Here is a 12,504-nt window from a genome sequence, read left to right as displayed (position 1 = left end):
ACTCACACCCGCACTCACACCCGCACTCACACCCGCACTCACACCCGCACCCACTCACACTCACACTCACACTCACAATCGCACACACACCCGCACCCACTCACACTCACAATCGCAATCACACCCACACACACCCACGTGGCCTCTCGCAGGTGGAGACTATTGGCGATGCGTACATGGTGGCTGCGGGTCACGACGAGGACGAGGATAAGGCCCGCAAGGGCTCCCCGCTCACCCGGGTGTTGGGCTTCGCCAAGGCCATGCTAGATGTGGTCAGGAACATCACGGCACCCAACGGAGAGAGGATGCGCATCCGCATCGTAAGACGAGTTCCTCGTTGGTTTGGATCAACCGTTGGTTTCGGAGGAGGAGCGGGGTGTTGTGGGTAGGGGAGATCGCCGAAAGTCTGGAGGGGGGCCCCGCCGCGGCGGGGCGAACCCGGGCAACCGGTTTGACTGGATCCTCACGGGATCCTAACTGAATTCTGTTGGATCCTTTAGGAAGCTATTTATTGGATTCAATGGATATCCTGTTGTTGGGGCATGTTGCAAAACTGGGTTACACCGAATTGTTATCCATTTACGGTTGCTGCATGTGATCATCTGGCCGCATGATTGCATAAAGGCTTCCTTGTGTGTGCGCGCGCGCGTGTGTGTGTGTGTGTGTGTGTGTCTCACCCCGTCCCTGCTCCGTGTTTTCCCCCCTGCCTCCGTCCCCCCGTGCTTTGTACTCCTTCAGTCGGTGCCTTGGCCGCCGGCTGTCATTTCCTTTTTGACTGCCTTGCATGGTCATATATTTCCCTCTCCCCTACTTACCTTGCCTCCGCACCTCTGCTGCTGTCCGCACCTCTTGACGGTACCGCCTCTTGACGCCACCGCCGCCTACCCTACCGGCTGCTGCACCTGCAGGGCGTGCACTGCGGTCCGGCGTTTGCCGGGGTGATCGGCATGAAGTGCCCCCGGTACTGCTTCCTGGGGGACACTGTCAACACAGCCAGCCGGATGGTGGGTTCAAAGAAACGTGTGTGCGTGTGCGTCTGTGCGTCTGTGCGTGTGTACGTCGGTGTGTGTGTCGGTGTATCACTGTGTGTGTGCATAGTCACATTCTGTTATGCACTCCGTCCCGTCCGCTACCCCATCCTTCCCCCTATCCCCCCTTCCGCGCCATTTGACGTTTTAGTTCAGTTTTCCGCACATGAATACCTCTCGGCACCCCTTCCCCCCTATCCCGGCACCCCTTCCCCCCTATCCCGGCACCCCCTTCCCCCCTATCTCGGCACCCCTTCCCCCCTATCCCGGCACCCCCTTCCCCCCTATCTCGGCACCCCTTCCCCCCTATCCCGGCACCCCTTCCCCCCTATCCCGGCTGCGCGCTAGGAGTCCACGGGCTTCCCCATGTGTATCCACGTGTCGGAAGACGTGTATCAACACCATCCGAACATGGAGGGCGAGTTTGTAGAGGTGGGTACGGCTAACGGGCAAAGGTCTCGGAGCCGGTCTCGGAGGGAATGAATGGCGGCGATACCTGACCTGAGGCAGTGACAGTTGGGAGGGGTCGAGGAGCCCTAAGCTGGGCGGTTGTGGAGCGGGACAGGAGGACTTGCGGGCCGTCAGGCCGTCGGGCAGGTCCAGCGCCTGGGTGTTGGTGCACATGGTCCCGTTTCCGGTTATGTATGTTGGGGCTTATGCGCGTTGGGGTTGGGTGGCGGCAGATTGGGCGCGGTAGTGGCGACCGTGGCGGTGAATGGGTTGCCATCCTAGACGGTTGCTGGTACTGCTACTGCTACTGCTGAGGCTGAGGCTGCTGTATTGCATTCCGCATGCGCGCCTACCTCACCGAGCTCTAGGTCGGGGAGCGGGAGGTGAAGGGCAAGGGCCGCATGCGCACCTACCTGGTCCGAGTTGGAGCCTGGGAGCAAGCGCTGCGGGACTACGCCCCCCGCCAGCAAACCGCCGCCGCCTCCACGTCCGCCTCCGCCTCCGCTGCGGGACAACAACAGCAACAACAACACCAACGACCAGCTCAAGCCACCACCATGCAACAACAACAACAACAACTGCAGCAGCAGCAGCAGCTGTCATGTCAGCAGCCCGAGCGAGAGGGGCTCCATGGTGGTGCCGCTGAGGGTGCTAAGAGCACCGGGGTCAGCAGCGGCGGCCTGGGTGGCGGGGAATTGCACCCGCAACCACAGCTGTCACAGCTGTCACATCGCGCGTCATTTGGAGCTGTTAGCCCTGGGGGGTCCAGGTCCGCAGGGCAAGTGATGCTTTGCCCGTCGTCATCGTCAGCTGCTGCTGCTGCTGCTGCGGCGGCGGCGGCAGCGAACGACGGCAACCATAACAATGGCCGGTTCGTACACCTGCTGTCGACCGTGGCTGAGGAGGTGTCCGTGCCGCCGTCGCCGCTGCTGCTGCCCGACGCGACGGCAGCGGTCACCGACGGCAACGGTGTCGGCTTCGGCCTCGTACGGCCACAGCTTACGGGCAGTGCTATGGGCGTCCGCAGTCCCCTCTCAAGGCCAGAGCTCTCCGCCCCGCGGCTGCCGCCGCGAACCACTTTCGGTTCCGAAGCTTACTACTGCGACGAAACGTCCGACGACGGAGCCAACAGTACACTCAACGGCATGATCATGGCCTCGGGCGGCGCGCTGCGCTCCTGCTCCGGCAGCTTGACGGGCCTCCTGCCCGCATCGCCGTTTTTGCTGCAGACGGCGCCGGCGACTGGCGCCGGCGCCGGCGCTCGGAGGGCTGTCTCCGATGCAAGTGGCTATGGCAATACCGGCGATGGTGGCGACAGTGGCAGGCAACCGGGGCATGCCTCCGTTCTCGATGTGGCAGCGGAGTTTGGTCTGGGTGTTGGAGGAGCCGCCGCGACGGCACCGGCGGTGGCGCACTTGCGCGAAGACGGATTGGCGTTTGCCCCTGCTACTGCTGCTGGTGGTGCTGGCCGCGTTGGCAGCGTCACCGGCGGGGCTGTTATTCCGGCGACTGGCTATTTGGAGCAGCAAATAACTCGTTTGGGGACGCAGCTAGCTGCTGAGACGTCTAAGAGGCAGAGGCTGCAGGTGCGAAGAAGAGCGATGCAGTGAGCCGACAACAGCCGGGTGTGCGTGAGTGATTGAGTGTTCTTGAATGCGTGAGTGATGGGTGCGCGTGAGTGCGTGTGTGATGGGTGCGCGTGAGTGCGTGTGTGATCGAGTGTGCTTGAATGCGTGAGTGATGGGTGCGCGTGAGTGCGTGTGTGATGGGTGCCGTGTTCAAAGGACATCACGCACTTAGCTTTGTCGGTAGGTAGGGGCTCCATCGGTGGGGCCACCGACGACCTGCTGTACCATCACAAACTATGTTAAGCTTCAATCTACAGTTTGCTACACACATGTATTGCAAGGCCGCCTACGTTTCCCGCATGCGCGGTAAATGTCCGTATGGTGCAAGGGGTTATACAGTAGCATATCTCGTTTTCTGTTTTGTTATGTTTTCGTTCCATGCACCCATGTTTGCCGTACTGTCGTACCGCGGCGCCGTCGTGTGAATAACTTCCGCATGCTCGGCTTCCAGGCGGACTTGGACGAGGAGCGTCGGCGTTCTGCTAGTGCGCTACAGCACGTGACCCTGCTACAGCAGCAGGCAGCAGCACTGGCCACTGCTGCAGCCTTCACCTCCTCCGCCACTTCCTCTACTGCCGGCCGTCAGGACTCCACGGACAGAAACGGCGCCGTCGCAACGTCGTACGGCAGCTGCAGCGCCTCAACGAAGCATCCATGCAATAACCTCCCCAGCGGAGGCCCCAGTGCCAAAAATGGCACTAAACACGGGGGTAACTCTGTACGGCAGCAAAAACAACTAGAGCAGCAGCTCCGAGACCAGGAGCAGCAGCAGCAGCAGCAGCAGCCTATATCCCAATGCGACTCTTCCTACGCCCCGGATGCGGAAATAGTAATCCTGGGACCTGCCGACGATGATGCCGACATCGGCGACGGCAGCGGCGGATCTGGCGGTGGATCTGGCGGCGCCGCCGGCACTGCAGGGCCCGACAGTGACGAGGGCCCGGCTTTGGAACAGCAGCGGGTCCCTTCGCGCTTTCCCCTGCATCTGCCCGTTGCTGCTTCAAGCGGGAGCGTTGAAGGCGGCGCGTCCCCCCGCGCGGGACTTGACCCACGGGTCACGACCATGCAAGGAACTGGGAACTCCAGCAACTTGATGCGGGACTCCCCCTTAGTCCTCACGGACATCGAGTGGCACAGCAATGGGCTACGCAGACCTGACGATGCGACGGCGGCAGCGGAGACAGGATCGCCGGAGGCTGCAGTGGCGGTGGGGCGTCGGGAAACCGGCGGTGGGGTGCATGTGCATGCCACGGACGCGCGCGGCGGCGGCACTGGCGGGGCCTTGGTCTCTTCCCCCGTCTCTCCCCCCCTTCATCCTCTTCACTCTCCACCGGCCGGCCTGCTCGCAGCCAGGCCCGCCAGCGACTCCACCACCAATGACACCACTACCGACCAGAAGCTGTTTTACGACAGCGGCGCTAGGGTCAACGCTGCAGTAGAACCTTTCCACACGTCCCTCAGCCATGGGTTGAAAGCCGCTGTAATCGTAAGGGCGGGCACGGCGGGGGGCACCGGAGGTTGCCATGTGGTACAGTCGGGCTGGCTGATGCCGCGCTACAGCCTTGATGTGCTATTCGAGGAGCTGGGGTTGCTGCCGTACCTGGGGGCATTTCAGGAGGAGGCCATCCGTCTGGACCAGCTGCTAGGGATGGATACTGGGCAGTTGGAGCGACTGGGGCTCAGGTGCGGGGGCCGGGGGCTGGGCCCGGACAGCGACTTAACGGGATAAATGCGCGACATGCACAGCTGGAGCTGCGTATTTGGTGATTTTGCGTTACAATACAGTGCGCATAGACTTCTGTGCATAGTGGATGGGGCTTGAGTTTGAATTTGGCGGTTGGCATTTGGCGATATGATGTCCGAGAGCCAGCTGAGCGGCTGATTCAGCTGCGGCCCAGCGTGATCCCCGATATTGAAATGCTCTCTGGCATTCCTAAGTCCCACACACCATCCCCTCGCATACTTGTTGTCGTCGTCTTCCTTCTTTGAGGGTTTTTGTTTTGGCGCTCCTAACGTCCTTGTGCGCTTTCCTGTACGTTTTTTGCTTTTACCTTTACAAAGGGCTTCCCCCAGTGGATTTTTCCTATTGTATGCACTGTCCTGACTGCCACCCTCAGGCCTCTCGGGTACTGCCTAAGGTTGCGTGAGGCGGTGTTGGACCTAGCTCGCCGGCTGCTGCGCGCCTGCGAGGAGGCCGCCAGGCTACCGCAGCCGCTCGCCCTCACGGACGCTGCACCAGTCCTGGGGGCCCCGCACGCAGCGGCTGCCGAGGCCATTCCCAGCAGCATCAACAGCGGCGGTGGCGGTGGCGGTGGCGGTGGCGATGGCGGTGGCGGTGGCGGTGGCGGTGGTGGCGCGGCAATGCGCTCCGGATGAGCTGTGCATTGTCAGCACACGTGTTGGCGCACATTCCGCGAGTTGAGTGTTCCCCACCTACAGATCGCACTGCTGTGTTGGGAGCTGTGTGTGATCTGTCTGGGGGGGGGGGGGGCTTTAGGGCTTGTAGCTGTCCGGCCAGGGGGGGAAGCTGCGTCAGCTGCGAGAAGCGAGAACTGCGTTCTTTCCCTCCCTCCGGCCGAACTATTCCTGGAAGAAAAAAGAAGGCCAGAACCGGAATACACGGCAGATATTGTCTTAACAATCAAACTATATCGGTAGAAGATGAGCGCCTAGAGGAAGTGACGGATATGCTTTTCCTGAAGAAAAAAGAAGGCCAGTGTTGAGAAGAATCTTTGACGGAGAATAAGAAGCTGAGGTCGACGCAAGTGGTTGTGGAGGAGAAGAGGGAAGAGGAGTCGGGGGGAAAAAGAAGAAGAGGATGTTTGGGTTCCTATGGTTGGCTGTGTAGAGGGTGCTAGAGGGCACTATTGGTGGGAGCAGCTCGCAAACGCGCCGCGGCTGTGTGTCAGTGCCCGCCACCAGCGGCTCCTCACATCCGTACCTAATGTGTACTTTATGTGGGGACGGGCGCGCCAGTGCGGGGAGAGGGAGGCGCGGATGGGAAACGGCCCGCAGTGCCTGCCTGCGGGACTGGGGCCTGAACTCTCAACGCTGCGGCGGGCTGGTAGTGGTATCCCAAAACGTACGTTATCTGTACGACGCAGTGATTTTCCCAGAGAACAGCAGCTCTCTACACTTGCAAAGGTGGCGTCGATGGTACTAGTTTTCATGGTACGAGGCTGAAGCAATGATGGGTGATCAGGTTTTGGCGATAGCAATCATAATTATTATGATAATCTTGATGACGATCATCATTGTCAGCATTACGAGCAGGAGGAGGTGGGGAAGGTACCCGTTTGTGGAGACGGAGGAACCATTGCAGGCGCGAAATCCTTCCCCCCTTGCCGTTGATCCCTTTTTTGTTGTTATTGTTGTTGTTTCTGTTGGCACTGTCTGCTGCCTTGTCTATTGCATGGTCGACACAAGCAGCTCTCGAAGGACTTACAGCTGGTGGTGGGGATGGTGGGGATGGTGGGGATGGTGTGTGTGTGTGTTATCCGTGGATGGTGTTTTTGTGCTTGCAAGCTTCATTGGAGAGTGAGACCATGCCTACGATTGCCTCTACCGCATTTTCTATCGCATTCTTGATGATGCATTTATGCGTTTTGAATCTGCGTGTCGATGTTTATGTGCGTATGTGCGTCTTCACAAATTTACACCCTGACGAGTGTTGTTGAAACTCCTCTCCTTGATGATGAAACTGGGTCTTAAGGTTTTGTTTGGACTCTGATCCGCCTCCTACTGGCGTTTGCCCCGCGGGCTGGGTAGTTGGCGCGGGGGGGGGGGGCCCTTACCGCCATGCAGAGCTTGCGATGCACAAATTTGGTGTGTCCTGTTCAGCACACAGCTCGCCCTGGACACACTTTCCGAAGGAAACACTTTCCTGTTTCGTCCGGAAAATACTTTTTGATGTCCGGAAACACTCTTAGCTCGCCTCAAGCGAGGGCGCGTAATTAGTAATCTATAGTTCTTTGTAGTGCTATGTCTTTATGCGTTGCGGCGGCTCACAAACGCGTAAATTTGTCATTCTTTCCATAGGCAGGTTGAGTCGCTGCAGAGACCCAAAAGTTGCTTTGGCGGTGGTGGCCTGCGGTGCGGCAGGGATGAGGGCGCGTATCTGGGCTTGACTTGGGCTCTACCGAGTAGCAGGAAGGGGAGGAGGGGGAGGAGGAGGAGGTGGAGCGGAAAAAGGGATCATCCAATTTCTTCGGATTGGCGGACAAAGACAGTGTTTTCGGAGGAGTGAAGGAAAACGGCCCTTGCTCCTCCCCACCTCATCACCTCGCCACCTCGCCACCTTATCCTCCGCCTTCCGCTCCCTCTCCGGACATCCACCGGAGTTATCCAAACGTGGGTTGGGTTGTAGGTGTTCATAGCAGGAAGGCTGCCTGCTTTTAGGAAGAGCCCCGGTCCTTAAGGTCTTCTCGTGTCTGTCAAAATTTTCATTCTAGCGTCGATTTTCATACTAGCGCCATCTTCATACCTTCACGCCCTTGTCGCTACTCTTGTCGCTCTGGTCGGGGTCCTGGGGCAGTCTGAAAACGGGCTTCTTGGTTGGCCCCTATCTGAAGAGCTGGTTTGGCATCATCGGGAGTCAATGTTAGCTCTGCTGCGGAGGCAAGTTGCAAGGAGCCTTTGCCGACATGGCAGCTGCGGATGCTACTAGACACGACGTGGATAGTCGTGTGGGTGCTTGCAGGCGGCTATTCTTGAGGGCCTACGAGGTACGGCGTAAGTCGGTGAACATTTGCCGTAGCATACTAACGGCATTTGCATTTTGCGGCGTGGTTGTGATAGTAATATATGTATATGTATATATAATATAATATATCTCAGAACAATCTTTTTCTCGCTTCTGGTGCGCCTGCTGCGGGTTGGGGGAAGCGCGACATATAACGGAGGGGGGGCGGAGGCGATTTTTGGGGCGCCTGTGGCGCCAGACGCACAGATCCAATGCTTTCCCTCCTGATTCATTTGCTTTCATTTACCGAAACGGCGATTGGTACTGCGTCTTTGCATACACATATAAAACGCGCGCAGAACCGGAAACGTAATTTGTTTTGGCAGCATTGTGTGAGAAGCCTTTTGCGCTGTTCGTTCGTTGGGGGTTTGGAGGTTTGGCCCGGGGCTCCTACGGCGTTTTGGTAGCACCACCCAGCACGATTTCCTAAAATTCCACGGCTTTTAGGAAACCGGTGGATATTGCATTAGTATTCCGTATTTTGATGTGATCTGACGGCCAAATGGCTCGAGCAGGAAAACCGAGCGTACGATGTACGGTGGGTGGATGGCTCTCTTAATATCAGTGGTTTTTATTAATCAATCGGATCGTCGGGATTTAGGCTTTTTGTAGCTGGGACATTGAGCGTACCTTTTGCAGCATCTCCTGGTTGAGGGAAGGAGAAAGGGTTTTAAGGTTTTTTTAGGACCCGTTTTAGGACCCGGAGGAAGGCGAGAATGATACTGAAGTTGGTATTTGTCTGGACAATCAATCCTTTTGGGTGACATCTTTTTTGCGCGCGTGCATCAATTTTGACCGCTTCACCCTTATTAATAGACGTATTGATGCTCTGTTACCATGACTTTTGCTTGTGGCGTCAAGGTGTGTGTGCATGTATAGATGACATTGCAGGTCTTTGACGGGGGACGATGGTGGAGAACGGGAACGGGGTATATCAGGTGTATACCGGAGAAGCGGCAGTTTCCGTATTCGCCATCGCCAAGCACCTGTTCGGCACAGACTGTGCATACGACTTTTGCGGTGTTGAACCGTCGACGGTGCGGACGGACATACAAACATACATACATGTGCACGGACTTGACGACATGCCGGTCTGTCGATCACGGCTAAACTAGTGGCCGCCAATGCGCGCCAGTGATTGAAGCGCTCACGTCACTTGTCATATGTGATATCTTGCGGGGCTGGTGGGAGCCAGAACTGGTGGGGATGGAGCTCCCACTGCTACCTTGTTTTACGCGGAGAACGTGCTGGCATCGATGGATATCCTGTGGCACCACCAGAGCTCCAGCCTGCAAGTCCAAAGTGTGAGCGGAGAGTCCTGTGCTTCCCTAGGCGGAATAGGGGTATAAAGAAGGTTAATAAAGAAGGTTATCTTATTAACTTTCTCGTATCCTCGTCGAGAAGGTTACGACGCACCCTGAGTCGTCAAGATCTGCACGTGGATGTTGCAGAGCGCAATTAGAAACATCCGCACAAAGATGCGCACGACGATTTCGCCACATTGGACACATCATTTGAGTTTGGGGTCACTTGAGCACATGCAAAACTGACGCTTTTATGTACTACGTATTTTGAAGAAATTTACGTTACGTGTAAAAAGGTGCGGAAGTCACCCAAGACAGGCTCCTACTGCTTAGGTTTTCCTTCCACCCATGCCATAGGGTTAATGCATGGAATTGTTGAATGCCGCTCAGCGCTGTCGTAGTCAGGTAGGGTTCCTGTAGGAGGCGGACTCAGTCCAGAAGCGCCATATAACATGGGGCCGAAACGAAAAATCAATACCCAATTCTTATATATATATGAACCTAAAGCATGTTAGAAATATCGACATTGCAGCCGTTCTTGATTAAATTGGTCCAGCGCAGCATTCGCGCTGGTTAGTTCACCTTTCACTGCGCTTAACAGAGGAGGAGCGCGTACCAAGCCCAAATTACATTTCAGAAAAGTACTGATATCAAATGAGTTATTGCGTTCGACAGGTGTGAGTGCACGGCCTGAAAGCGCCCTGTCAATCCCGAGGCCTGTTCTGGATCCACTGCATTACTAAGCTAACTATTGCATGACGGCTGCTGTTTAGCTGAGCTTTGTGTTAGTCTTGAAGATGAAATCCTTAGTAATTATTGGCGAATGCAGTGCAGGAGTCTCCTAACTACACGGACGACCATTCTTTCCTCGAAGAATGCAATACAGATGAGGCCTCGGTGCGTGTTTTTTAATCACATAATGAAGAACGATGGTTAAGCTAAGGTGAAAGTAGATTAGAGAGGTGCTGTGACATTTGGTAAGCTCTTGGGTACGGCAGCTGTTTCATCATGCTTTCAGGTTCACGTGTATGCCTAATGTAAAGCTCTTTTCTCCTCGCATTCACATGGCACCTAATGCCATATATTAATTTTTGGAGGGATGCCGGATGCGACGTTATCTGGCCTCGGCACAATACTTCGTTGACTGGGACTATCGGCTAGGAGGCCTAAATATGGAGTATCAGCCTTTTGGCCACAAGATAAGTACTGTATAATCGGATGAACTTTGATGTAGGAGCAGCAACCGGTCAGCCGGAGGGTTTCGCAAATGTTAAACGAATACCGGGATGCTGCATCCGTTTGCGTGTACCATTGTTTATAGCAGCCGAAGAAGGTACGTATACGGCCTGCTTGAGTTCTGTCGATTCCCTGCTGCAACTCTATCTGAACGCCCAATACAGGTAATGCTACAGAAGTTGACAAGTTTCTTCGCGAGGATGCTACATGGTTAAGGCAAACTGATGTAAAGGAAAAGAGGACAGCTTGGCATATTGCCGCGGCGCATGGCCATGTCGAGGTGGGCAATCCAGCCCTCGATCTCGTATGTAAAGCACTCAAAGGATGCTTTTTCTTTCCTGAAAGATGCGTAAAGATGCTTGCAAGATGATCCTCGCGACAAGTACGCGCGAGCATCAGAACGGATTGCATGACCGGACGCCATCGCCGGGGTTCGCATCCAGCATCCAATCCAATAAACCCAAATTCATTAAAGACCTTCTCCTCGTCAACCTTCGTGGCGCGTCTCATCGTCGTGCAGCATCCGCTCGTCTCGACCTCTGCTCACAGCCCCCTTTCGCGCTCTACCGCCCCAATCCGCTCCAGGTGCTTCGCGTGCTCGTAGCCCGCACGCGCGAGGACGATGTCGCACAGACCTGGCACGCCCAGAGCACTCTGCCGGCACTGATTAGGGCCGCGGCTGCTGTGGCGGCTGCTGGCTCTGCTAGCCATGTGCCCGGTCCTGACGGGGTGAGCATCTCTCCAGGGGGTGCACCCCAGCCATCTGCTGATATCTCTTGTACTGCCATAAGCCGTACATGAACCCTGCCCGCAGCAGGAATCGTCGTGAGTGTGTGTTTGGGTGTGCATGGATGTGTATCAGGATGTAAGCAATCACGTGCCTATGTGAGTTATTGTGTGCCACATTGACGCGCCCCGGTGAGAGCGAGTGAGCCCAGCCGCGCTCCCTTGCTAATGGGGGAGATGCTCACATCCATACGATTATACCTATATAGCGTGTAGTGATTCGGGCTTGTGGAACCTAGATGCCCAAAGGCCCCTGAGTGAATGATTGCGAGAGACAACGGTAACTAACGATAGCTGAGCTCACCCCACCCCTCGCTCCCCTGACCTTTGCACCGTTTCCTTTCCAATCAGCAGCCCCCATCCCCTCCGGGTCTTATCTCAAGCCCCCTTCCCCTCCCCTCCCCCCAACTCCCGCGCCATCCCCCGCAGCGTGTATCTGAGCTGGTTAACTGTCGTGCCAGTTTCGGCGTGACACCTCTGATTTTGGCGGCGGAGAGGGACCAGGTGGAGGCGGTCAAGTACCTGATCTCCGTGGGTGCGTGACGGGGCGGCGGTAATGGCTAGGTTGCTGGGTTTGCGAATGGAGGTTTTCGGAGCCGTGGATGGCAAGGTGGTGGGGTAGTGGTTCCGTTCGCTGACACCGCCATCCTCCCCCTCTCTCCCTCCCCCTTATTCGTCCCCGCTTTGGCGGCCCCATCACTTTCGCAGTGGGTGGGCGCTTCGGACGGGCCGGCAGCTGTCTTTCCCTCTTTGACTTTTGCATCGCCACCATTATCATCATCATTATCATCATCATTATCATCATCATTATCATCATCATTATCATCATCATTATCATCATCATTATCGTCACCATTATCATCATCATTATCATCATCATTATCACGATCATTATCATCATCATTATCATCATCATTATCTCGTCTTCATCATCATCGTCTTCATCATCACCACCATCACCACCATCATCATCACCATCATTACCATCACCATCATCATCACCATCATCGTTCCCCTCCAATGTCCCTGAAGGAGCTGACCCCTGGCAGGGCGACAACGAGGGACGTAACCCCGCGCACTATGCAGCCAAGGCGGGAGCCATAAAGGCTTTGCAGGTATATATGTATATATTTATGCATGTATGTTTGCATGTATGTATGTGACTTAGATTACACTGTGGGCCGCGAGAGCCGGGGGCCGAAGCCGAAACACAGCGCAAGGGTCGGGGGCACGCAGCACAAGTCGGTTAGTCTTGCTGCTCCCGACCCCGACTCAGACTGCCAACACACAACGCAGCCGTTCCGCATGTATGTATGTATGTTTGCATGTTC

General features: G+C 56.2%; 2 protein-coding genes across 2 annotated transcripts in view; both read left to right on the top strand.

The window, feature by feature from the left end:
* Window positions 1–5,576, top strand: part of VOLCADRAFT_98081 (uncharacterized protein) — a gene marked incomplete at both ends in the record, with an annotated part of 18,198 nt that extends 12,622 nt beyond the window's left edge. The window contains 7 exons of the mRNA XM_002957019.1: window positions 153–320; window positions 909–1,004; window positions 1,377–1,460; window positions 1,847–3,064; window positions 3,558–4,335; window positions 4,456–4,789; window positions 5,546–5,576. Coding sequence (XP_002957065.1) covers window positions 153–320; window positions 909–1,004; window positions 1,377–1,460; window positions 1,847–3,064; window positions 3,558–4,335; window positions 4,456–4,789; window positions 5,546–5,576 — 2,709 coding nt within the window. The remainder of the gene's footprint in view (window positions 1–152; window positions 321–908; window positions 1,005–1,376; window positions 1,461–1,846; window positions 3,065–3,557; window positions 4,336–4,455; window positions 4,790–5,545) is intronic.
* A 3,108-nt stretch (window positions 5,577–8,684) lies between these two features.
* VOLCADRAFT_98080 (uncharacterized protein) lies at window positions 8,685–12,288 on the top strand (the record flags this gene model as incomplete). The annotated part of the gene is made up of 4 exons (XM_002957018.1): window positions 8,685–8,708; window positions 10,973–11,116; window positions 11,603–11,708; window positions 12,206–12,288. Coding segments are annotated over 4 exons (357 nt in total), but the record flags the coding sequence as incomplete, so codon positions are not given.
* Between the last annotated feature and the right edge of the window lie 216 nt (window positions 12,289–12,504).

This window comes from Volvox carteri (genome assembly GCF_000143455.1).
Source record: "Volvox carteri f. nagariensis unplaced genomic scaffold VOLCAscaffold_68, whole genome shotgun sequence".
In the NCBI taxonomy this organism is placed as follows: domain Eukaryota; kingdom Viridiplantae; phylum Chlorophyta; class Chlorophyceae; order Chlamydomonadales; family Volvocaceae; genus Volvox; species Volvox carteri.
The sequence above is the reverse complement of the archived record's forward strand: the minus strand, read 5'-3'. Positions and strand labels throughout refer to the sequence as shown.